This window comes from Coturnix japonica, chromosome 12 (genome assembly GCF_054131305.1).
Source record: "Coturnix japonica strain WE chromosome 12, WE-NBRP24, whole genome shotgun sequence".
Classification (NCBI taxonomy): Eukaryota; Metazoa; Chordata; class Aves; order Galliformes; family Phasianidae; genus Coturnix; species Coturnix japonica.
This window is the reverse complement of record NC_140674.1, coordinates 5019122-5044323: the sequence shown is the minus strand read 5'-3', so window position 1 is coordinate 5044323 and position 25202 is coordinate 5019122. Positions and strand designations below refer to the sequence as shown.

Sequence of the window (25202 nt, the reverse complement as noted above, 5' to 3'; positions counted from 1 at the left end):
CCCTGGGCTCTGTTTGTATTCCCATGGCCGCACTGGGACGAAGGGCTTTGCATTCAGATAAGAAATTGTATAGGGACAATGAGCTTCTTGGTGCGTCTCTATGGGGCTCTGGAGTGCAATGAGGTGCTGAGACAGCTTATTTTGGCTGATCTGCTGAGAAAGCAGGCTGTGCAGAGTAACATGGGATCTGAGGAATTTTAGGATGGATGGGTACAGTGCATTGTGTCTGTGTCAGAAGCACTGTACAGTATAGCAGGTCACAGTGCAGCAAAGGGCTTCTCCCATTTACCTGCAATTCCCTGGCTCATTCTGCATGCACCTGCCCTGGGCAGGACCCTGTATGATCCTCACATATAACCCTATTCAGATCTAAAGATGTGGATGTAAAATGAGGCAGAGAAGATGAGGTAGTGGGGGGTGATTTGGGGTCTGGTTTAATAGCTGCACGTCTCCTGAAGACAGCAGGAAAAGAGCAGTGTGAGGTGGAATTCCTCCTTCCCGCAACTCACAGCAGGGAAAAGGAAATGGGAAAGATGGAGGGAAACAAAGCTATAAGGAACTGCTTGGATTTCAGTGGTGGAAATGCTGATGGTAACCAGAATTCCTGCATTCCTGGAGCATGCTGTGGGTGCCATGCTCCCATGGTGCTGCTCAGTGCATGAGCCAGGCAGGACCCATCGGCAGCCTTGACCTCTCTCCATCAGCATGCCCCAGCAGTGTCCCTCAGGACATGCTTCCTGTACCCTCCAGCCCTGCCTTTCTGCCTCCCCACTTTTATTTTTAAGCGGTCACCTGTGACCGGGAGGAATTACACTGTGGCAGTCGGATCAATGAGCAACCTGTACTTTGGCACTTGTGAGTACAGTGGACCTAACCCTGGTTTATGCTGCAATGTGTTAACCTCTGCTGGGTCTGGGCTGAGCTGCTCCTGGTGCCTATGTCTGTCCTTAATACTGGGGCAGCCTGGCTTGTCATCAGTCAGTCCTTTAATTTGGCTTTGATAATGACAAGTGGGAGCCACCATGTGTGCCCACTACTGCAGATTGCTGGAGCAGGGTGGTTGCCCTCTGAAGATACCCCTTGGATAGCAGAGGAGGGCCAGATTTCATATTAGAGGGCTGAAATAGAGTGAGAGGAACCTGTATTGTTTTGCTTCTCCCCAGATAACACCTTCACGTTCTACTGGTCAAGTTATTCCATTAAAACAAACCTGATTGCCCTGCCCACGACAAGGAGGTTGGAATCAGATGATCTTTGAGGTCCCTTCCAAGCCAAGCCATTCTATGCTTCTATGGAAAAGCCCCACTGCAGTGTCTGCAGTGCTCCTGTTTGTGCTAGCATCCTTTATATGAGGCAGGAGAAGAGATGGGCTGATGGCTGCGGCTCCCCTGGCATTCACTGCCATTACACAAGCGAGATGTCCTTGATGCAAGGCCAGCCCGGTCTTTTTGTGGGGATTTCCCACATCAAGGGGAATGTGCAAGAGGAACAAATGTGTTGTTTGCCATTGGATCTTCACAAAGCTTTTCGTGCTGTTTGTTCATGTTATTTCTCCAAGGCATGTTTCTAGAAGGCAGGGTGTTGTCTCCTCAGAGCTGTGGGACTCCTTGAAGAGCCAGCACTCAGCAGAAACATTTGGGCTGGTGACAAAATCATCGCTGCCATAAATGCACAAAACACAACTGCCCAAAATAAAGCAGGCTGTAAATGGGCTCAGTGTGGTCTCACTGCCCCACTCCAAGGTCAGGACCATGTTCTGCCTTTTGGTGAGTAACATTTAATGCAGTGTTGCACAGATAACCACACACTGGTGATTACTGAAGGCATTTTGCATCTTTCAGGAGGTGGGGTAGTCACTGTCCTGGAGTTGTTCAGAGCCTGGAGATGTGGCACTGAGGGACATGGGGTGGGTTGTTGGTGGGTCTGATGATCTTAAAAGTCTTTTCCAACCTTAATGATTCTAAGGCTATGGGCACAACTCTTATTCGCTGCCGGTTCCCCAGAGGAGTTAATTTTCATTTCTTTCTGGGATAAGAAGATTGGTGGCATGACGCTATTTCTCCCCATGCAGTGTCCTTTGTCTATAGTATAACCTATCATTAAACTATGACATGAAACCACATTACCCCCCACCTTATGCAACTTTCAGCAAAGCCACCTCCAGCCATAAGTCTCCTCTTTTCTCCTTTTTTCATCACCAAACTCTGTCCCTGGAGCCAGCCCCAGTCAGACACATGCCCTGAAACCCCTGCACCTCCCTAGGATTTCTTCTCCTTTATCCCCGTAACGTGAAATGCCCAAGAGGATTAAATTGCCAGGGCAAGGGGGGAGAGGGGGGTATCTAAAAATCTACAGGAGGGGATTTGAAATCTGCTTAGCTTGGCCTTTTGCTTCCCACACTTTGCTCCTCCCAGGACTCTTGGTATTTCTAAGAGTTTTATTATTTACCAAATTGCAAAACAGCAATTTCTGGAAGGGACAGAGCAGTTTGAGAGCCAGGCATTGGAACTAGATGATCTTTAAAGATCCCTTCCAACCCAAACCATCCTGTGATCATACGAGCAAGGAATAGCATGGTTAAGGACGGGAGGAGCTGTTCCCCACATGTGCCAGGGTTTTATCTTGCTGGGAACATCTTGACTGAAGACCAGGAAACTAATTCCTGTGCCACTTGGGAGGGAAAGGAGGGTTGGTTGAAAGGTCAAGGCTGCCTGAGAGCTCCTGAGACATAATGTGGGCAGGGGAGGTCTTGCTGGTGCTGTGGTGGGCATTATCACTGGTAGGGAAGAAATGTCTTCTCCAGTCCTCTCTGCTGGCTGTGCAAGGAGTGCTGGACCCTAACCCATAGAGAACAGTGCACCGTATGAGGCTCATGGCTGTTGAATTGCCCTTGCCACGTTCAAGAACCTCAAGCAGAGAGAAAAATTAATTTAACTAGAGGTTGAAAGGTCTCTAATAAAGACTAAGCCTTGCTGTTATTCCGAAGCCCAGTTTCCATTAACTCCCTTCAATGCTGATTTAGAATGACAAAATGGAAGGGAATGCTGGCCAACGTATGTTCTGTTGGTTACAAAATCACTGCTGATCAGCCAGGGGATGGGACTGCCATAAGAGCATTTACTGCTGCCAAGGAAGGTGGCTTTGGCCAGGACGCGTGTAATAACGTGTGGTGGCGGTGACAGGTTAAAAATGAGCCATTGTGAGGCTTTGCATGAGGATGGGTGTTTGGTATTAATGATTACCGCGAATTAGCTAACTGGAAAGGGGCTGTACAGCTAATGGTAGAGTTCATGTCAACCTATTGGTGACCTGACCCCTTTCCCGCTCACCTGATGCCCAAACCTCGTTTCTGGCTGCAGAGCTGTCTTGCAGCTGAACACAATGGGGGCTGTGCCAACCCAGCTGGGCTGCCCATGGCCTGTGCAGGGCGATAAGAGGCTCAGACCCTGCTCCTTGGGCCCATTCCAGCAGCGCTGAGCACTGCCAGCCCCAGGATGTCCAAACAGCAGCTGAAGGAGCTCCCAAAACAGAGGATGTAGCTGAGTGTCCCCTTGTATAGGTGCTGCACCTTGAGTCTGGCTGTGATGTTCAATGATCCACTCTGCTACCACCTCTCTCCTATCCCCTTCCTGCATGGACACTGCCAGTGGCCTGAACTCTGTCACCATGGGGGAATGTCTGTGCTCCTGCTCCTTCTGCCCAGTACCTGGATGTCCTTGTGAGCCCCAGCTCCCCTCTCCACTGCAAACAATGTGGTGTTAGGCACCCTGAGCCAGGTGGCTCTGCTAGAGCAGGGATTGGGCCAGAAAAGCCCAACCACAGCCATTTTGTGCCCCCATGAAATTAGCCACCTTCTCTTATGTTCTCTTCCTCCAGGATGGCCCAGCATTTCCCCACAGGCACATGTTGGTAGAACTTAGTGATATCAATAGTCTTTCTTTCCTGATTATCAATATTTGCTGGTTTGTTCCCATCAGTCTTTAGGAAACACCCAGGAAGGAGGCATGAATAAAGCTCCAGCAGCTCCGTGAATCCAGCAGGAATCATCAGCCCTCTGTGCCTTCCTTCCTGTGCTCCCTTCCCAAAGCCCCCCATGAAAGCTGCAGTTCCCAGGGCTGCACAGAGCTGCTGGTAACCCTGTTAACCTTTGGGTTAATCAAGCAAACTGGAATCCTTCATTAGAAGGAATGTCACTAATTACATAGCCAAGAGGCTAAGAGAGGTTTGCATTGACCCCTGGCAGCAGAGCACAAATCACTGCTGAGCTCAGCAGTGGGGCTGGGAGATTGCTGGAGGTTTGGTTGAAAGCAGGCAGCTTCTCCATCAGCAAAACCTTTTTCTCACCAATGCTGGGTATCTGCTGGAAGGAGAGCATGCATTGGGTTGGGGTTAGGGTTAGGGTTAGGGTTAGGGTTATGGGGCTGTGACACTGTCCTTCAGAGATACTGTACAAGGCAGAAAGTATTGAGCTGCTGGTACTTCCTGGGCAGGCCAGTATTAGCACCTAGCCAAAAATGCAAACCTGCAGTGGTATGACACGGTAAGCAGCTCCAGGCAAGAGGCTACAGCCTGCAGCTGGGCTTAGTGCTCTGAGGCATAAAGAACTGCTTAAAATGGACAGAGGGCTCTTTGTTTGCTGTGTGAGGTTTAGAAATTAAGCAATATTTAGAAGTAAATATTGATTCAAGCAACATCTGCTCCTACTCTCCACCGGCCACTTTGGCTCATCTCAGGTAGAAAACAGCATATTGCAACACAGCCCAAACCTGACACCGAGCATTTCTCCTAATCAGTGGGGAAACAGGTTCATGGCATTTCCTGAAAACAAACTAACCACACTGACTCTGGACTTCTGGGTCCAGAGAGGTGCTGGGAGCATGTTTCTGGAAAGACTGAAGGATGTTCTTGGGGCATTTGTCAGGCATTGGGAATGCCAGGCTGGTCTCAGTCACTGCTGGGCACGGACACACTGGCAGGGCTGGCACTGCTGCTGGAACACTGTGATGACTTGGGGGTCAAGCAGCTGCAATAGGCATATGTGCCCCCTGGGGTACCAGCAGGGAGGGAGGTCTGGAAAAGGGAAGGGAAAGGACTGTGGAGATGTGGCACTGAGGGACGTGGTCAGTGTGCTTGATGGGTTGGTGGTTGGGCTTGGGGATCTTAGAGGTCTTTTCCAGTCTTCTAAAGGCTGCCCTCCTTGCCTTTACCTGCTGTGACATGACCTGCGGACAGCATGGGATGGGAACTGGAGCCCAGCTGTTGGATCTGACCACATTGGTACCTTTGTCATGGGCAGGTTCCAGCTACAGCTGAGCCACAAACTACATATTCCTGTTTCCAGAGGGAAACAAGCCAAGCCCTACAGATAAACCTGAAGCACTGGCGTATGTTGCTCTCTGCCCTCAGCCAATCTCACCGTGCCAGCTCCAGCTTCATCCCAGCCCAATCGCAGCAAGCATTCTTCCTTAGGACACGGCCAAAACTCCAACCCGGTTTCAACCACAAACTGCAGCATATCCACATGGAGTTAGAGGAATAATTCTTTCCACGTGGAGATGTAAAATAAGTGATTTTATTTTGCCATCGTTGTTACTTAGCTTGGGTCCCAGCCCAGTTCTTCTCCTGGAGGTGATGTGTGTTTGTGTATTGCCAGTGGCCTGCAGTTGGCCAGAGGGTGTGTTTATTGGTATTTCTTCATCCTTCATGTAATTTTTAGCAGCATCTTCTTTCTGAAAACAGAACCAGGATGTGCAGTGCAGTATTGCGACAAAACGGATTTGCAATGGGCAATAATATCCCAGCATGTCTCATGAAGACATCCTGGAGAAGACCTGATACTTCCTGAACAACAAGGCTGGAGTCCAAGAAGAACTGCCTTAGTTCTCCTCCTCCTGATCAAGCAGCTCCTGCTTGCACGAGGCTCAGCACTGACCCCCTACCTTGGAAGACAAGAATTTCCATTGTTAGTAAGGATCAGTTCTTGCTGTTTAATCTCAGCTTAATAGGGCTCATATGAGACACAGGAAGAGCTCTCCTTTGGCACAAAGCTGTGCAAGCAGGCAGTGAGGAATGCATTTAGTAGGATCGGTTGAACCCTGTGCCTGTATTTATGTGAGATACTGGACTTCAGACACTGGAAAGGCAGCGGAAGCTGGATGCACCAAGTTTGTCCCTCCTGGAATCCCATGGGAAGGCATTCAGCTCTTTGCATCCTTTGGTGGGAAGCACTCCTCTGAAAAGGACATCCAAGCAGCCACAGTGGCATGTAGGACAGGATCTGGTGCATGATGGATGGTCATTGACAAAGGTCCACCAGAGCCCTCTTCCCAGGGATGTGGGCACAGAACCATGCCCTTGACCCAACACTGGGTCTGGCTGCCCCAGAGTCACCTGCCCTGCTCCCGTGTGGAGCGGCACCCAGCTCTGTGTGCTGGCAGAACCAGATGGAGAGGGTCTGCAGAAGAAGAGGGCCCTGATCTCAGCATTCCTTTCCAGGTTCATCATGACAGCGTGAGGAAGATGATGTGCAATGCTTCCTGCTGGCTGCAGGCTGCCCTTGAGCTGCCTGGCTGCTCCTCTGCCTGCACAAGTTGCTCTCCAGCCCATCTGCGAGGGCCATTACTGCCTTTGGATCTTGCTACCATTGCCAAGAGAGTGAAAGGGAGAGTGTGAGCCAGAGGGTGCCGGGCACTGCAGTGACAGTTACTGGCAAACACGTGAAGCTCAGCGAGGGATTCAGTGGGGACTTTCTGCAATTAGGCTGTGCGAGGCAGGGGGTGGCCACGACAAAGAAAACAGCCCCTCCCGTAGCACTGCAGCCTGCAGGGGAACTCACGTGTCACAGCTTGGGAATTTTCCATTTGAAGCCCCTTGTTAAAACAAAGAGCACCTTGCCTGCCTCCAGCTCCTGGCTGTGAAGGGTTTTGGTGCCAAAGAGTGAAAGGCTTCCTAAAAATGGGCCGAGCCAGGGAGGGGGGCAACTTGGGAGCTATTGAGAAACAAGGAAGGACAAACAGCGTTAGGTCATTGCTTCTGCAAACACGGCCAGGGCTGCTCCTCTATAAAAGGGGAAGAAAGAGGCTCCAGAGCCATCACAGACCCCGAGGGGACGGTCTGTGACCAACACCGCTGCTCCCCCTCCTCAACGCCCAACATGAAGCTCATCCTCTGCACCGTGCTGTCCTTGGGGATAGTGGGTAAGTGCCCATGGAAGGCAGTGTCTGGGGGAATGGAGGGCCTCAGCTTTGCAGGAGGCTCTACCCTCAGAGAAGCTGCTCTGCAGAGCTGCAGAGTGTGCCAGGCTGGGCAGAAGCAATGAGAACCTGCCAGCTGCTTGTATAGGCAGCTCAGGGTATCTGCACATAAGGATGCTGGCCTGAGCCCTAAGGAAGCAGCTCAGCAGGGGGTGAGGGGAGCATCTCTGCGTGGGGGGAGAACCCAGCACGAGACCCCCACCACCACACCTGCTTGTGAAACCAGGCTCCAGCAGGACCCAGGGCAGCCTCACAAAGCACATTAAGGCAGCTCTGTGCAACCAAAATGTGAAAGCTGTAGCTTGCAGCAGTGGGAATTAGGGCTTAGAATTCCTCTTGTGACCACAGTCAGTGTGGGAGGAAGGGAGGTGTCTGTGGGCAGAATTCTGCCTCCTAAAGCCAGTAATAGAGAATGTTTCAGAGGCAAAAAGGAAAATGCAGACAGAGTGGGTTAACCAGAGGGTGAACAAAGTGTGCCAGTAAGTGTTTGGAGAAGGCAAAGTGTGCGTCCAGGGGCTCAGTCAGGAGGGAGCACAGCTAAAGGGAACCATGCAGCACAGGCTGCCCACTCTGCTATGAGACCTGCTGTGTGTTTTATCTGTACTTTATCTGCACTTTATGTGCGTGATTCCAGTGTTTCTAGTGCTTGGATTGCTGAAGAGGGTGAAAGTCTGTGCTCCGATGCAGTATCTCAGAGCAGTGATTACTGCTTTGGGGGGCTCTTAGAAGAGGAGTTTGAATGGAGTGAAGGGCATACAGTACTGCTGCCCTTGGGAGTGCTGATGGAGCTGAGAAGTGCAGCAGTGAATGCATCCCATCAGCTGCCAGGCTAATGTGCATGGCAGTGTGGTGAACGCAGTCTGCCAGACCAGAGCTGCTGTCCCTCTGGGGCTATCTGCAACGAGACTGCTCCAGTGGGACTGCCTTTGCTTTCTGCTTTTGCAAGGTGCTTTGGGTTTGATTTCTGCTGAAGCGTGTGGATTTGTCCTCCTGCTCCATTGGGTGCTGCTGAGAGCTCAGGCTGCTGGGACTGCAGTGCTGTTCCACCCGGGGGCAGGGTGTCCTCCTAGGTGCTCCCAAAGCAATTCCTTTGGAGGTGTGCAGGGGAGGTCTTGCTGTTCACCCAGGGCCATGACTGCGAGGAGACAGATGCAGTTTCTCTTCCCCTTTTGCCTTTCTCCCTCTCTGAGACTATTTCCTTCTGTTCCTTTTTTGTTGTTGTTGTTGTTTGTTTGATCGTTTTGCTTTTCCCCACAGCTGTGTGCTTCGCTGCTCCCCCCAAGACAACCATCAGATGGTGCACCATATCCTCTCCAGAAGAGAAGAAATGCAACAACCTCAAGGAGCTCACTCAACAAGAGAGGATTACATTGACCTGTGTGCAGAAAGCAACATATCTTGACTGCATAAAAGCCATTGCGGTGAGTGGGCTGTCAAGACCTTTAAGGTCATCGTGTCCAACCCCAGCCCACCCCATAATGCCCTCTCAGTGCCACATCCACAGTTCTTCAGCACCTCCAAGGGATGGTGACTGCACCCTGGGCAGCCTGTTCTAATACCTCACTGCTCTGTCTGAGAAGAAATGTTTCCTAATATCTGATTGAACTCTCTTGTTTAGAATAACGAGGCAGATGCCATTAGCTTGGATGGCGGTCACGTGTTTGAGGCAGGCCTTGCCCCATACAAGCTGAAGGCCATTGCTGCTGAGGTTTACGAACACACCGAAGGTAGGTTTTCTCACGGGGTTTTTAGGGTTAAATGGTGGTAGCAGAAATGCACAGGAAGAATATAAAGAGGCATAAAAGAGTTCTGCCACAATCTTGTCTGATAAGAATTAGCCCCATTGCTCCATTCCTCCCCACTCCCTGCACTATCCTTCCTCCCTCCACTGTTTCTCCTGGGAGCCAGATGGACACTATTTCTCCATTTCTGCCCTTATTACCTTGAGCAATGCCACGGACCCAGAGCCCCCAAACCCTTTTGACCTCTGTTCTGGAGGTCAGTCTGTTTGTACACAATGCTCAGGATCAAAGCAACACAGCTGAGTCATTCCTGACCATTCCTAAAGCTCAGCCACTTTATTAATGTGTAACGTGACAGAGGCAGTGTCCTTTTAAAGGCCAAATATGAAACTTTAGAATCAGAATCAGTATCGTAGAATCTCAGAATGGCCTGAGTTGAAAAGGGCCACAATGATCATCAGTTCCAACCCCCTGCTGTGTGCAGGGTCACCAACCAGCAGCCCAGGCTGCCCAGAGCCACATCCAGCCTGGCCTTGAATGCCTGCAGGGATGGGGCATCCACAGCCTCCTTGGGCAACCTGTTCCAGTGCGTCACCACCCTCTGGGTGAAAAACTTCCACCTAAGATCCAACCTAAACCTCCCCTGTCTTACTTTAAAACCATCCCCCCTTGTTCTACCACTATAAGGCTTGTGTGCTTGCTTTAGCAGGCAGCACTGTTGAGGTCTCACAGCCTAATGCATGTGCAGTGACACAACGTTTTGCATGGGATAGCATTTTCAGGCCACTATTTATTCCATGTTGCAATATGCAGTGCTGGTTCAATAGTGGGATTGCAGCTGGGAACGTGAGCAGACTATGAATGTTACTTGGAAGTGCAGCTCTTTATTCTCTGAACCCAGAGCTTTGCCAGGACTTGAGATGTTCCAAATTCTTGCTTTTTCATCATTTTCTTCTTGCTTCCTCCCCTGCAGGCTCTACAACCAGCTATTATGCTGTGGCCGTTGTGAAAAAAGGAACCGAATTCACCGTGAGTGACTTGCGGGGCAAAACCTCCTGCCACACAGGGCTGGGCAGGTCTGTGGGCTGGAACATCCCCATCGGGACCCTCATCCGCAGGGGGGACATTGAGTGGGAAGGCATAGACTCAGGCTCGGTGGAGCAAGGTAAAGCAAGAGAAATGGGCTGATATTAGCCTTAGGGGGGGTGGTAAGCTGAAAGCAGTGTTGCTCACAGAGCAGCCAAGCCATTTATTGGGTGTCTTCCCAACCCAGGTCATTGTGGATGTGAGTTTTAAGATAATTCTTGTGTGTTTCTCACCCACAGCGGTGGCCAAGTTTTTCTCTGCCAGCTGCGTGCCCGGTGCCACCACTGAGCAAAAACTGTGCCGTCAGTGCAAAGGGGACCCCAAAACCAAGTGTGCCCGCAATGCACCTTATTCTGGATATTCTGGAGCTTTCCAGTGAGTGAATGGATTGGTTATTTTTTCCATTATGACAAGCAATGCTGTGTTGTAACGAGGGGCTGAAAACAGCTGGGACTGCTGGTAATTAGCAGTCCAATTAGTAATGACTGGCAGGCGTTATGATGTGAGCTCAGCAGTTCTGTTTTGCACAGGCTTGGGAGCATGCAGTGCTTGCACTGTGCTATAAGTCCAACTGGGTTTCTTGAGAATCACTTCTGTGCCATTATATTTATTTCTCCGCCATCATAACGTTTTGGGGAAGACTGCTCTATGACTGCAGCTCTGGCCAAAGCAATTTGCTGAAACAGGAGCTAAGGAAGCCACAATGTCTGTTTGTTGTTGGCTTTTTTTAACATCTCTTCTGCTTCCTCCACCCACAGATGTCTGAAGGATGGAAAAGGAGACGTGGCTTTTGTGAAGCACACAACAGTTGAAGGTAGGCCTGCAGATCACTGGTTTCTCTCCTTTCGTGTCTGACCTCTTGCTGCCCCTCCATCATGGCATTAGTCTGCATTGTGCAAACCTTAGTCGGTCCAAAACCTCCCATCTGTTCATATTTGACCCACTGGATTTGTTACTGGATGAGCTCATCCTAGTTGCCCCAGGCCGGGCTTTTGTGTGTGTATTTGTGTATTTTGGTGGAGATGCAACTCATGGTTCTTCCCTCCATCCAGAAAATGCCCCAGATCAGAAGGATGAGTACGAGCTGCTGTGCCTGGATGGCAGCCGACAGCCTGTGGACAACTACAAGACCTGTAACTGGGCCAGAGTGGCTGCTCACGCCGTTGTGGCTCGGGATGACAGCAAGGTTGAAGATATCTGGAACTTCCTCTCAAAAGCACAGGTATCCTCCAGCTCTGCTTTCCTTCCCCTGCCACCCCCCTCCACAGCCCCCTGGTTTTGCTTGCTCTTTCTCACCTTCCAAGTGCTCTGGAGTGCTATTGGCTGATTCCTTTTTCTCCCCTGGCAGACTGACTTTGGCGTGGGCACCAAGAGTAACTTCCACCTCTTTGGGCCACCTGGGAAGAAGGACCCAGTCCTCAAAGACTTGCTTTTCAAAGACTCTGCCATAATGCTGAAGCGCATCCCCTCGCTGATGGACACCCAGCTCTACCTGGGCTTCGAGTACTACAGTGCCATCCAGAGCATGAGGAAAGGTGGGAATGGCCTTTTTCAAGTCTAGAGAGTGTTCTGCATGACGTATTTCGTGTGAAAGGTATTGGCTTGTGTGGGTGGAAGGGAATTGGCACGCTCAGAATTGCTACTCGGAATAGCTGTTTCTGGGATGCAGGAGTGTAGGATCAGAAGGAACATGCCAAGACATCAAACCCAGAACTGACCATATGAGAGCAGCAAGGGTGCATTGCTTCCATCTGGACTCATCACATATTTCCAAGCTGATTTTCTGAGCCAGAGGTCCAGCAAAGGACCTCCAAAATCCACTTAAAATCCGTAGTCTGGCAGAGATCGCTGTTATAAGATCAGTCACTTTGATGTTTGTGGAAGGAGATGCGTGGACTTCACGTAGCATCAGAACAGGTTATTCAAGTGCTGCTTCACAGAAATATAGGTTGTGCTTCTCCTGGTCCCCATCTTGAGGCTCTGAGGTCAGATCCTCTTCTTGATGTGCACAAAGGGTTTCATGGCAGAGCCACAATCACCCCCAGACCCACCTGATCTGTGGTTCCGCAGAGCTCTGGACTTATTATTTCTTCCTGGCTGACTTTACAGATCAGCTGACCCCCAGCCCCAGAGAAAACAGGATCCAGTGGTGTGCAGTAGGCAAGGATGAGAAGAGCAAGTGTGACCGCTGGAGTGTGGTGAGCAACGGGGACGTGGAGTGCACCGTGGTAGACGAGACAAAGGACTGCATCATTAAGATCATGGTATGGCTTTTTTCCTTTCCTTCAGCCTGGGTTCCTTTCAGGTGGAGAGTAGCATTGCCTTTTTCAGCCTGGGAATAGATGTGGGGCCAGAGTCTGCAAATGTTGAATACATTGTTGAATTGTTATATACATAGGGCTGCAGGATTCCGAGAGAGGACCCTCCTGCAGCTAGCATGTCCATTTCTCAGATGATGCTGCCCAGCAGGGCTCTAATGCCTTGTCTCTGCCAAGTGGAGATATGGTCTGACGGGTTGGACCTGCAAGTCCTCCATAGTTTTCCCTCTTGGCTTCTCAAGCCCCTTTCCTCCAGCCTGTTTTCCTCCCACCAAGTACATATTTTATGATCCAGTTTCGGAAAAGGGCTGCTCTGGGGAAATACAGTGTCATTTGGGGTGAAATACAGTGTCATTTCATTCCTATGCGGGTTTTGTTGCAGAAAGGTGAAGCAGATGCTGTTACCCTTGATGGAGGCCTGGTCTACACTGCTGGTGTCTGTGGCCTGGTGCCAGTGATGGCAGAACGATATGACGGTGAGTGAAGCCCTGCAGGGTGGACAGGGCTGAAGCAAAAGCGCTGCTTTTAGTCTGAAATCCATAAGGCAGCCTTGGTGCTGCATCCGAGCTGCTCTTCGTTTTGTTGATGCACTTGATGCTACCTTAAAAGCTACCTGAGCAATTAGTGAGCTTGATTCAGTTTGGGATTTTATGTTTCTTTTGTCTAATATCTTCTTTTTCCTTCCTACAGATGAAAGCCAATGCGGCAAAGCAGGACAAACAGGTAATTACTCCCAAGAGAGGAGCAGCAAACAGTCCTTTTGGATAGAAGTAGAAAAATACATGTGCAGTCACGAGTTGAGAATACATGGCCAAGTCTCTATGTAGAGTCTTGTAAGACCCACTGTGTACAGTGTTGATGTTAAAAATCTGGGTGTTAAATTGAACACTCACATGAAAATTCAGGGTCTGCTGATCAGAGCAAAGCATCCAATAGCTGCAGAGATTTGTGTGGAGTTGTGGCTCTCTGGAGCCACACCATGACACAGTCAGGGCTGCAAAAGGGAAAGGGGTCTGTGCTGAAGCCTTAGGGAATTGCTTTTCATAGAAGTAGAAACCAAGAAGAGAGAAGATTTCATCCATTGCTGAAGGGCGGATATGAATTTGAGAGGCATGCATTATATATATCTTGCTACAGCCTTCTTGCAAACCCAAGTGCCAGAGTTTTAGTGGGGGAGAAGTGACAGGGATAATTATCTCCCAGGAGTGCTGTGGGAGTAGATGCATCACATCTGCAAACTATTCTCTTGTTGCTGCGCGGCTAATCCTTAATAAGCACAAAATATTTCTGCTATGCTGCACGTAGATGCCCTCTGCTGACGCTCTGCTAAAGGAAAGCAGTGGAACTCTGGGGTCAGGCCTTAATTCTCCTCCATCTTTCTCCCAAAAGCATCATACTTTGCTGTGGCTGTTGTGAAGAAAGGCACCGGCTTCGACTGGAACAGTCTGAAGGGCAAGAAGTCATGCCACACCGCTGTGGGTAGGACTGCTGGCTGGAACGTCCCCATGGGCTTGATTCACAACAAGACAGGGAGCTGCAATTTTGGTGAGTCAGGTCGTGCATCTGCTTGTCTGAGACAGAAATCCATGAGGAAAAGTGTTTGGTCACACATCCTCTGCCTTTCAAAGCTTCTCGTGCCTCGAAGACTCTCACTTGGAGATGGAAAATGAAACGAGTCTGTTACTTAAGACTGTACTGAGCAAAGTTTCAGGCTGATGGTGACTGCTTACAAGCAGGATACAGCTGACTTGGGGAGCTTTGCTTTCTTTTCACATCTCTCCCTTTTCCCTTTTGGCAGCCCAAAAAGCGTTCCCTAAGTGGGAGGACAGGCTGCACCTTCTGCAAAGCACAGCGTGGGGGTGAAGGGTGGATTTACGAGTTCCTGCTGGGTTGGGAGCAGGGAACAGAGGCTGATTCCAGTTCAAGAGTCTTCAGGGGTCTGATCTGACTCCCTTGAGAACAGTGGGTTAAAAGTCTGCAGCTCAACTTATACGTCCAACTTCCAATTGATGAGAACTACGGTCCAACAAAAATAATGTGAAATTATGAACTGAGGAAAAATAAACATATAATTATTAATGGGAAATGTAACCTCAGGGACCTGCTGGTGTTAGTAAGTTTTATTCAGCCTCTCCAACCTCCTTTCTGCTTTTTCTATGCCCCCCTCCTCCCTCTGAGCTCTCATAATCCTGCCATACATGTCTGTACCTGCCCGTAACGTGTCGTGAAAACAGACCCTGATTCTTTAGAGTGGGGAAAGCAAATTTCTCATATTCCTGCCCTCAGATGAATACTTCAGCGAGGGCTGTGCTCCCGGCTCCCCTCCCGACTCCCGCCTCTGCCAGCTGTGTGAAGGCTCAGGGGGAATCCCTCCAGAGAAGTGTGTCGCCAGCAGCCACGAGAAATACTTTGGATATACCGGAGCTTTACGGTAGGTGGGAGTGATGCTCAAGTAGTGCTTAGCCCCCTAAAAAGACAAGGGTCCGAACATCACGCCTGGTTCTTTCTCCCCTCTACTGACACAGTAACAGCTCAAGTCCAGGTAATTCAGACTGGGCGTGAATTTAGAAAGGGAATGAATCTTGTTTCAATTGCATCTAATAGCAGAGAGACCCTGCTGCAGGGCTGGAGTCGCTTTGATGCAAGTTTGGCATTTACATGGCTACTGACATGTGCACCTCCTCTCTTTGTACTATACAGGTGTCTGGTCGAGAAGGGTGATGTGGCCTTTATTAAGCATTCCATTGTGGAGGAAAACACTGGTGGTACGTGGTGATCCTATTGCATGGGGCTGGGTGGGCTGCCTCCCCCTGTCTGTATCCTTCCTGTTCCCAAAGCATTCATTTTGAATATACATTTATTGCAGTGCCCTATTAACCACAGCTGCTTCCCTCAGCACCACTGCAGAGTATTCTAGCTCCTTGCTTGCCTGAAATGGAAAAGCTCGGGTCCCATTTCTGAAAGCAGTGGCTGAAGTTATCAAAGCTTGTGTATTGGTGGGGGGGAATGCATGGAAAAAGATGTAACAACCTGCCCGCCTGCTCTGAGAGTCTGATTCAGCCCATTGACTGCTCCTGAGTTTTACTTGCATCCCTTTCAGTCCACACAGAGGGTCAGTGCACATCACTGCAGGGACAAACACTTTGCTGGTTGCTGTCAGTGTGACTGTGCTTCTGCTGCACAAGATCTCTGAAGCTCCAAATCAATTCCCTTCACAGGCAAAAACAAAGCTGAGTGGGCCAAGGATCTGCAAATGGATGACTTTGAGTTGCTGTGTACCGACGGGAGACGGGCAAATGTCATGGATTACAGGGAATGCAACCTGGCTGAAGTTCCTACCCATGCTGTGGTTGTGCGCCCAGAGAAAGCAAAAAAAATCCAGGAGCTGATGGAGAGGCAGGAGGTTGGTGGTGCTGACAGTGCAAGGAATGTTCTGGGGTGGTTTTTACATGGTGTGTTGATGGTCACTGGTAGCAGTGATGCTCTGCATTTCACCAAGTCAGCAAAACGCGGTAGATTTTGACTTGCTGATACAGGGTCAGAGCCTCATCCCTTAAGCTTCCCCTTCCTCCATCCCTCCTGAACTGTTCCTACAGGCAGGTAGAATAGCATGAAGAACTGCTACTGAGAGGCTTGTACAAGCTGAATCTTGCTTTCTTTCTACTTTTTACATACATGTACCTCCTCATTACTTCATTTCAGGAACGGTTTGGAGTAACTGGAAGCGAGAGAACCAAGTTCATGATGTTTGAGTCTCAAACCAAAGATCTTCTGTTTAAAGACTTAACCAAGTGCCTGGTTAAACTCCGCCAAGGAACGACATACAGGGAGTTCCTCGGAGAGAAATACTATTCCGTGACTTCCAGCCTCAATACCTGCAACCCATCAGGTAAATGTAACAGCCTCAAAAACCAACATCAGTTAATTGCAGTGCTCAGTCTCAGAGATAGGCACAGTCCATATTGTACAGTAAAAGGGTAACTCCTGAAGCTCTCTTTATACTTTTCCCAGAGTTTCTTGAGCAAACTGAAGCTGGATTGGAAATATATTGCTGTGTTGTCAATGAGAATCCCCTTTAGAAAGCAGGCAAACTGAGAAGCAGTATAATAACCCCCTGTGTCCCATTAGCGTGCACTCAGTGTTATCTGTGGTTAAGGCTCACTCCTGGTGGGGTGCATGGTCCCATGCTGTGACCATGTTGGCATGGCTGGGTGCATGCTGGTGGGACAGGACTGTGTTGCTTTTGCTGTTTCAGTGCAAGGCCTGAACTTCTCCCTTTTCCTTTTCAGATCTCCTCCAGGTGTGCACCTTCCTCCAGGACAAGTGATGGGAGGGAAGGGCCCTTTTTGAAGGGGGAGGAAACTTCATGCCATGACTCCTCCGGTGCCCTCCGCACAGAACACTGATGTGCAGAGGGCCCTCTGCCATTGCTGCTTCCTCTGCCCTTCCTCATCACTCTGAACGTGGCTTCTTTGCTCCTGCCACAGCAAGAAATAAAATCTCAACATCTAAATGCGTTTCCTGAGGTTTCTCAAGTCATTAAACACATTCCTTCCCCAGCACCCTTTGATGCAGACCAGTGTCAGGCACCAACTTGGCTAATGCCATTTGAGGTTCCTGCTGCCCATGAGAGAATCACAGAATCACAGAATGACCCGGGTTGGAAGGGACCACAAGGATCATGTAGTTCCAACCCCCCTGCCTGGCAGGGCCACCAAACATACACCTTTACTAGATCAGGTTGCCCAGGGCCCCATCCAACCTGGTCTTGAACATCTCCAAGGACGGGGCATCCACAACCTGTTCCAGGGCCTAACCACTCTCCTAGTGAAGAACTTTCCCCTAACATCCAACCTAAATCTTCCCTCTTTTAACTTAAAACCATTTCCCCTAGTCCTGCTATTATCAGCCCTTTCGAAGAGTTTACTCCCCTCCTGGGAGTAAGTTCCCTTCAGGTACTGAAAGGCTGCAATGAGGTCACCCCGCAACCTTCTCTTCTCCAGGCTGAACAAACCCAACTCCCTCAGCCTGTCCTCATAGGGGAGGTGCTCCAGCCCCCTGATCATCTTCCTGTCCCTCCTCTGGACCCTTTCCAAAATCTCCATGTCTTTCTTGTACTGAGGGCTCCACACCTGGACACAGTACAACAGATGGGACCTCACAAGAGCAGAGTAGAGAGGGACAGTCACCTCCCTATCCGTGCTGACCACCCCTCTCCTGATGGATAGAAATCCCATTCAATCTGTTTCGAAGCGAAATGGATTGAATATGCCCTAGATCCCAATTAGCAGGTGTTATTTCCTCCATGAAAGTGTATGTGTTGTTAAGGAGGGATATCTATAGGATATCCCAAGGAGGATATACCCAGGAGGATCATCAGCTCCAAACCCAATGTCTCATAGCAGTGTCCCAGCGCTCCCTGAGCTCCAGCATTAGGCTGTGCTCACTGCCATGGAGCTGTACATGGAGCTGTACATGGAGCTGTGCATGGAGCTGTGCATGGAGCTGTGCATGGAGCTGTGCCGTGCTCTGTGTGGCACAACCTCTCCCTGCCCCCCCCACCATCACGCCGCCATGATGGTTTTGGTGGGGGGGGAAGAAGCCGGAAGCGGAAGCAGTGCGGTGTGGACGTGTGCACGCGGGCCATCATGGCGGGCGCCGTGGAGCCGTACCTGGACTCGCTGCGGCGGGAGCTGCAGTCTCCCGGCCCTGCCGCTCTCTCCGTCCTCGTGGCGCTGCTCGTCGTCGCCTTCACTCTCCGTGAGTCGCTGCCCGGCGGGGGGGAGGAGGTAACGGGAAGCGGCGGGTGCTCAGTGTCTTTCCCCTCTGTCCCGCAGTGCTGTGGAGGCTCGCGCAGGGCGCACGGAGCAGCCGCAGGGCTGTGTTACTGCTGGGCCTCTGCGACGCGGGGAAGACGCTGCTGTTCGCACGGGTGAGCGCTCAGCTGGGCCCTGCTCAGTCCAATACGTGCGGCTTTAGGGTGCTTATAAGGGTTGTTCTCCCCCACGCAGCTGCTGACGGGCAGGTACCGAGATACTCAGACCTCCATCACCGACAGCGCTGCTGTGTACAGAGTGAGCAACGACAAGGTGAGCGTTCGTGCCTCTTGTGCTTTGCAGGCTTCCCATAGCCTGTACCTATGGTACAGCTTTCAGTTAGTGCACAGGGAGAATGGCTGAGCTGGAGTAGAAAGGTTTGCAAAGGAAAAAGTCCCCAGGGGGGTTCAGTTACCTTTCAGATCCTGTTTTACTTCTGTTCTGTGGTGATCTTTTTAGTTTCAGAAGCATTTCTGTCTCTTGCCGGGCTCACACGTGGCAGTGAAGCACGAGGTGGCAGCATGGTGTCTGCTGGTGAAGTGTGAAAGCAGAGGGTGCTTTGCTGCCTTTTTCTCTAACCGTCTTTATTAAAGACAGTAAGAGCACGGGATTAACAGCAGCCAGAAGGACTGCAGAGTTCTTTAAGTGTCTCTGGGACTTAGTAGACAGGAGATGTTTTGAAGGAGAGGTGCTGGGATGCTGTGACAGGCTGCTGCTTTTCTGGTTGGAAGTTTGTGTTAAGACACAAAAGCAGCCCAGAAGACGGGATCTTATGAAACCTCCCCCCTCTCAGTAACAACAGGTGTTACCCTGAGAATGCTGATGTGGCCCTCAGTGGCTACATCTCAATTAGGAGCATGTGAGAGGCATTTGTTCTCTTTCATATCACTGCTTTTTCTGTCTAATAGCCTGTGGAAAGAGAAACATTCACTGCTTTTGATTCAAAGACCATCTTGCAAAGCTGTTCTTGTGCTATTCCCAGCGGTGTTTTGAGTATTTAGGTTGATTTGCAGCTTGAATTCACATAAATTCCCATTCAGAGATTGTGGGGTTATTATTCTGCACCAGGGATGTGCAGAACAGGAGTTTGTGATTTTGCTGTGCTGATATATAACAGAGACAGAGTAAATCTGCTGGTGTAATGACCAAGGAACTCACAAAGGCTTGTCACTCATGCTGTGATGTGGTTGGTAGTCAGCTCTGTTGCATGGTTTGCTGGTGTTGGCCGTCCTTACAGAGTCCTGTCCATGAGTGTTGTTCCTCAGCAATTTCCTTTGCCTGTCAGAATCTTTGGGGTGGTGGAGAGATTGCATTATGGGGTGGATTACACACTTCTGTCCGGCATGAGGTTCACTCATGTGCTGCTGCCCTGGCACAAGCTGACTGGAATCTGCTCCCAGATTGGCTTTCTGTGGGGTGTGATTGCCATTATTCCTGGTGTAAGTGTTGTTAACACCTCTCTTCTTGCCCAGGGCACTAATGTGACTTTAATCGACCTCCCGGGCCATGAAAGCTTGCGACTTCAGTTCTTGGAGAGGTTCAAAGCTGCAGCCAGGTAACGTGGAGATGGACAGGGGTGCTGGTGGGGCCAGCTGATGTTTGTACCAGGGATGAGACACAGAGGGTGCAGTGAGCCAGGTAGGGGTTGTGCTGTGTGTGCCCTGGGAGTCAGAGCGCTGCCTTGGGGAGGCTTAGGACATGTAGTATGTCTTTGGGACAGAGGGGAACAGGTTTCCTGCTGGATATCAATACAAAATGTATTTCAGTCCCCATCTGCTGACCTGCTTTTTGTGTTACAGAATGATCCTACATGTGTTCTTTTTCTCAGGGCCATTGTGTTTGTGGTGGACAGCGTAGCCTTCCAGCGGGAGGTGAAGGATGTGGCTGAGTTCCTGTACCAGGTCCTGGTTGACAGCACTGTTCTCAAAAATGCACCTTCGCTGCTGATCGCTTGCAATAAACAAGGTATTGGGTGCTGCCCTGCAGGTGGGAGTGGTGATTCAGTCCTTGAATAATTATTAGAGTTAATGCCCTGTGTAGCAGAATTGCTAAGCCATGGATTGAAGCAGTGATTGAGCACTTGATGGAAGGCAGGGCCAACCCAGGGCAGCTCAGGTGCATGCAGTGTACCTGAGTGACTGCAAGGGGTGGAGCCAGGATGCACCCCTTTCCAGACCTCATTTAAGGGTTGGCAGTGGAGAGGAGGGGGTATCTTGCTGGAGTGGAGCTCCCTGCCTACCTGAGGCCTGCAGATAAGCAGCTTTTTTTTCCTTTGTTTCTGTGTCTATGGCTGCTGCACTGGGGCTTATCTTCACTTGCTGAAGCCTGGGACTCTGCTACCCTGCTGTCATTGCTCTGTTTTTTATCACATTATAGTGTTACACCACACACGGTGAATTTCTCAGGGGTCAGGGTTTCAGCAAAATAAAGGCAGAAAATTAGTTGTAGACTTGGACTACTCAGCAAGAACATTTCTAGCAGCCTTTGGAAGAATTCGTAGGTCAGATACGTCAAATAGCTTAGGAGAAAAGCACCACTTGAAGAGCTAGAGATCATTAGACAGGCTTAAGTGGTCAATCCGTACAGCTTTTCCTGCAGAGGTGTGGATCCTTGTAGGACAATTTGAAACTTTCTACCAGTGCCAGGTTTGGTTTTCTAGTTTTTTCTTGCAGTATCATAGGAGCATCTTGGAGCCTTCAAGTTCTAGAAGGCATTGTGCTGAGCTCTGTAATGCCAGGACAGGTGAGCATGCTGGGCCTTGTTTGAAGTGATTTACTGCCCTGTTTCCAGACTGTGAGAAGAAACTAATCCCCTGCCTTGAATTGGGTTCTGGGGTTGCTCTCATTCATGCCCACAGATCTAAAGCCCTTCTGTACCTTATCCAAGCACTTACACCATTGCTGTTGTCTCATTACGTCTTATGACAGCATGATATGATCAAGCCTTGCTGTACCTTTCGGAGCAGGAAGCTAATCTGGACATAATACCAAAGAGCTAATTATTTCCTTTTCTGTTTTCTCTCTAGATGTCACAATGGCAAAGTCTGCAAAACTCATTCAACAGCAGCTGGAGAAAGAGCTGTAAGTGTGAAATTGGATCTTAAATCCTCTGGGCTTCTTCTGTCTTCTCCTTTGTCTCCTGCCCATGTTTAGTGAGTCCTTTAAGTACTTCTGTGCTCAATGAATAAAAGGAGAAGTCTGTTTTGTGTAGGTGTAATCAGGATGAGGGAAGAAGGTCCTTGCTAAAGCACTAAGATCTAGTAATGTTCCTGGCTTGACAAAAAAGAAGATGGGTGGTGTATTGCTTCCTTAAAGCTGTAATGTGGAGAATCAGTGCCTCGTGGTTCATTTGTAGCTCTTTGGCATCCAAATGAGTGTTCCTGGGATGCGGTTGTCACTAGCCTCATTGACCAGTGGGTGGCAGCAGGGTGATTTGTACTGTTGCATTTTCACTGCTGAGTACCTGACCTTCCCTTCTGCAAGGCAAATTCCATGGTAGAAGTTGCTGTTTGCATCCGTGCCTGATGCAACTTGACTTCCCTAGCTTGGTTTTTGGGACACTAGAAGCAGTCAGACTGCAGTGCCTCAATGCCCTTTTCATGCTGCTGTTTGTTTCAGTGCTGCCTCTAGTTTATACTTTGTGTGAGCAGTGAGGTTTTTCCTCCCTTCATATGGGTGGCAGGTTGCTGAGATGCTGCCACAATATGAAGGGCAGAAACAGCAGCAGTGCTGCAGCCTGGGGTCCTTGGCCAGGCACTGCTCACTGGAGCACTGGGGAGGCTCGATCCACCTCTCAGTCTCCAGAAGTATTTGGCACGTTAAGGTGGCTATGGGGTGAAGATCTGCATGATCCCTGATGTCCTGGGTGCCTCTTTTCCCAGGTAACAGAATCACACAGAATCACAGAATTACCCGGGTTGGAAGGGACCTCAAGGATCATGTAGTTCCAACCCCCCTGCCTGGCAGGGCCACCAAACATACACATTTACTAGATCAGGTTGCCCAGGGCCCCGTCCAACCTGGTCTTGAACACCTCCAAGGACGGGGCATCCACAACCTCACTGGGCAGCCTGTTCCAGGACCTAACCACTCTTCTAGTAAAGAACTTTCCCCTAACATCCAACCTAAATCTTCCCTCCTTCAACTTAAAACCATTTCCCCTAGTCCTGCTATTATCAGCCCTTTCGAAGAGTTTACTCCCCTCCTGGCAGTAAGTTCCCTTCAGGTACTGAAAGGCTGCAATGAGGTCACCCCGCAACCTTCTCTTCTCCAGGCTGAACAAACCCAACTCCCTCAGCCTGTCCTCATAGGGGAGGTGCTCCAGCCCCCTGATCATCTTTGTGGCCCTCCTCTGGACCCTTTCCAACCTGTCAAACAGTAACCTGTCAAAACAGTGCAGATTTGAGCACTGTGGGCTAAACATCCTCTTAGCTGTAGTCAGACAAGCAGCTCTCACAGTCTGGGTTCATTCCCTACCAATGGAAAGGTGCCTTTGTCTCTTCAGAAGTTCTGCTTCTTTCACCAAACCCACGATCAGTCTCTCTTGAACCTCTCTCAGTTGTGCCTTGTAGCAGCTGTTTACAAGTAGGCAAAGTGCCTGTCCCTGCCTGTGCCTCGTGGGTTAGGGATATGGGTATGCCTCTGGGGCCTTCTGTCCCTGGTGTTGCTGATGTCCTGCTGACAGCTGAAACCAAAGCATCTCAGTGCTTATGGTGTAGGTGTCATTTTGCTATTTGAGTTCCTGATCTTCTCCTTTCTCTTTCTGCAGTAACACCTTACGAGTGACCCGCTCTGCAGCCCCCACCAGTTTGGATGCCTCAGCCACTGGGGGACCTGCTCAGCTGGGAAAGAAGGGCAAGGACTTTGACTTCTCTCAGCTGCCCATGAAGGTGGAGTTTGTGGAGTGCAGTGCTCGTGGCAGCAAGGGAGAGGAGGGAGATGCTGACTTTGAGGACCTTGAGAAATGGCTGGCCAAGATCGCCTGATCAGAGAAGGGCAGGGTGAGAGGGAGAGACCTGAGGACACGTGGGGGGCACATCTGGGGAGTGAAAGAAAATAGATGGTTTGAAGTACTCGGATCTTACCAAAGCAGAAAGTGAATGCTGGAAAAGCATTGCATTGTCTTCCTCTGTTTGGGAGCATATAACATTTACTGGTGTGATTTCCTCTCTGTCTCTGTCACACCACCACCTTTTTTCCCCTCTCTCCTCTGCTTTTTTTCCTGCGTTGCTGACCCAATAGGCTTCTGTGTTTCCTTGAAATCTTTTGTATTTTCATCATCCAGCTGCCAGTCAACTTAGGAAGGAATACACTGCCAGGTGAGTCTAGAAACTGTAGTCTGTCCTTTTCTGCTTTGTTTTAGCATTGCATCGCTGTTTCTTCATGGAGGTGTAGTCCAGTTTTTGTGGAACTGGGGTGGCTTGTTAAATTTCAAAGGCAAGCTGGTTGATCTGCCCTTGTCACTGTGCAGTGCCTGTGTCTGGCTGTGGTGCCCATGTCTCTGGTTGATTCCTTTTGCTGGACAGCTCTTGGGAGTTTTTCTTTCTGTCAGGGCTGTGCCTTGAAAGCTTGTTTCGCTCTATTCTTTCTGTACTTCAGGCTCTTCTCCAACAGACTGTAAACAAGTGAATGGCACTTACAGAATGGTCCTAGCTTGAACCAATGGAAGTGGCATATTTTTGGATTCATATCTGTGTTAGGAGTTAGATCTGTCATGACAGACCCTTGCTGTTCTTTTTCCTGCCCGTCTCCTATCCAGTGTCTACCATTAGGAGCCCTTTTTGTGTTTTTCATCATAGCAGTTGCAGCAAAATGAAGAGAAAGGTGAGCTTGATAGCAAGTCAGTGTGAGCATGATTCTTCCTTATGAGGAAGATGCTCATTGGAGAAGAACATGAGAGCTTTTCCCAGTATTTGTGGTGGTTGAAGGCAAAGCTGCTGCTGTGTGTGATCTCATCAGGGACTGCTGCCTGTTGCTGTAGCTCTTGGGGAGGCTCAGCTGGGCTGCTTTGAAGCTTGTTGAGACAGTAGTTGGGTCTGATTCAGTATGCCTTAGACCTGAACTTTCCAAAAGTTCCTTTGCTTTCCCTTTTCTTTGCTGTAGCCAGGAACATTGGTTGTGTTGAGGGAGAAATTGCAGCAGCATCTGTGAGACTGTTTCAGTTTGTCCTTTCTGAACTACAGCCTTAAGACACTTGTCAGTTGCCCTGCCCAGCAGCTTGATGCTGTGCTGTGGGATGCTGGCTCTACACAACATCTCTGTGAGGAGGATTACTCTCCAGGATTCGATGCTGGGAACTACAAGGTCCTACTGCATCTAGTTTTATTGGGTTTTGTGTAGTTCTAAGCAAGGAGCAAACTTAGGCTTCTCATGCATCTTTTCTGTCCTTTGTGGGTTTCTCTCTGGTTTAGTGCTTGCTTAATGGCTTGTCTGATCTATTATGTTCCCTTCTGGGCATCATCTGACTCCCTGTTGTACTGCTACATGTTAGTAGTGATGAGGGGAACACAAACAGGCTTCAGCAAAGACCTGTGCTCACAGTGAAGCTCTAAAGATAAGCTGGGAGCTGTGCTGTCCCACATAGGAGAATAGGAGGGGTTATATTTAGGGACTGTGTTACATTTTGATATTTGCTGCAGCCAAAGCATTGCTGAAGTGTATTTGTTGTGCTTGAACTCCCTTTGCTGCAGAATATTGCTGTTTGCTTGAGTGGTAGTTCTGTTTGCTAAGACCTACCTCCTTCGAAATCAGAGTTGTACATCGCTGTCAGGTGGAATAAAGTAGCATGAGGCCCTGTTTGGTTTTAAGTTATTTCTGTAATAAAGCATTTGACTAAAAGTTTCTTCTCAAGTCCTGGTTTGCTCATTCTCTCTTGACCTTTACCTTGAGTCTTCTTAGCGGTGTCAGGGTCTACACTGCTCAGGCTGAGCATCCCCTGCATGGTTCCATTCCTCTCCACCCTATCTTGCTGCAGCTTCCTTCCCTCTCT

The 25202-nt window shown here is 49.7% G+C and overlaps 2 protein-coding genes across 2 annotated transcripts; both read left to right on the top strand.

Annotated features, from left to right (window-relative positions):
- Positions 1-7090: 7090 nt before the first annotated feature.
- Positions 7091-16912, top strand: TF (transferrin). Its single transcript, XM_015871233.3, has 17 exons — positions 7091-7196; positions 8511-8674; positions 8872-8980; positions 9969-10160; positions 10321-10456; positions 10840-10895; positions 11134-11303; positions 11430-11616; positions 12191-12345; positions 12782-12875; positions 13090-13122; positions 13789-13944; positions 14686-14830; positions 15100-15164; positions 15618-15802; positions 16102-16288; positions 16689-16912. Exons 1-17 carry the CDS (start codon positions 7154-7156, stop codon positions 16724-16726), a joined length of 2115 nt encoding a protein of 704 aa, XP_015726719.2. The 5' UTR covers positions 7091-7153; the 3' UTR covers positions 16727-16912.
- Positions 16913-18023: 1111 nt separating this feature from the next.
- SRPRB (SRP receptor subunit beta) lies at positions 18024-25051 on the top strand. Its single transcript, XM_015871179.3, has 7 exons — positions 18024-18159; positions 18237-18331; positions 18411-18488; positions 19688-19770; positions 20044-20180; positions 21241-21295; positions 22983-25051. The coding sequence occupies exons 1-7, from the start codon at positions 18048-18050 to the stop codon at positions 23197-23199; spliced, it is 777 nt and encodes a 258-aa protein (XP_015726665.2). The 5' UTR covers positions 18024-18047; the 3' UTR covers positions 23200-25051.
- The last annotated feature ends 151 nt before the right edge of the window (positions 25052-25202 follow it).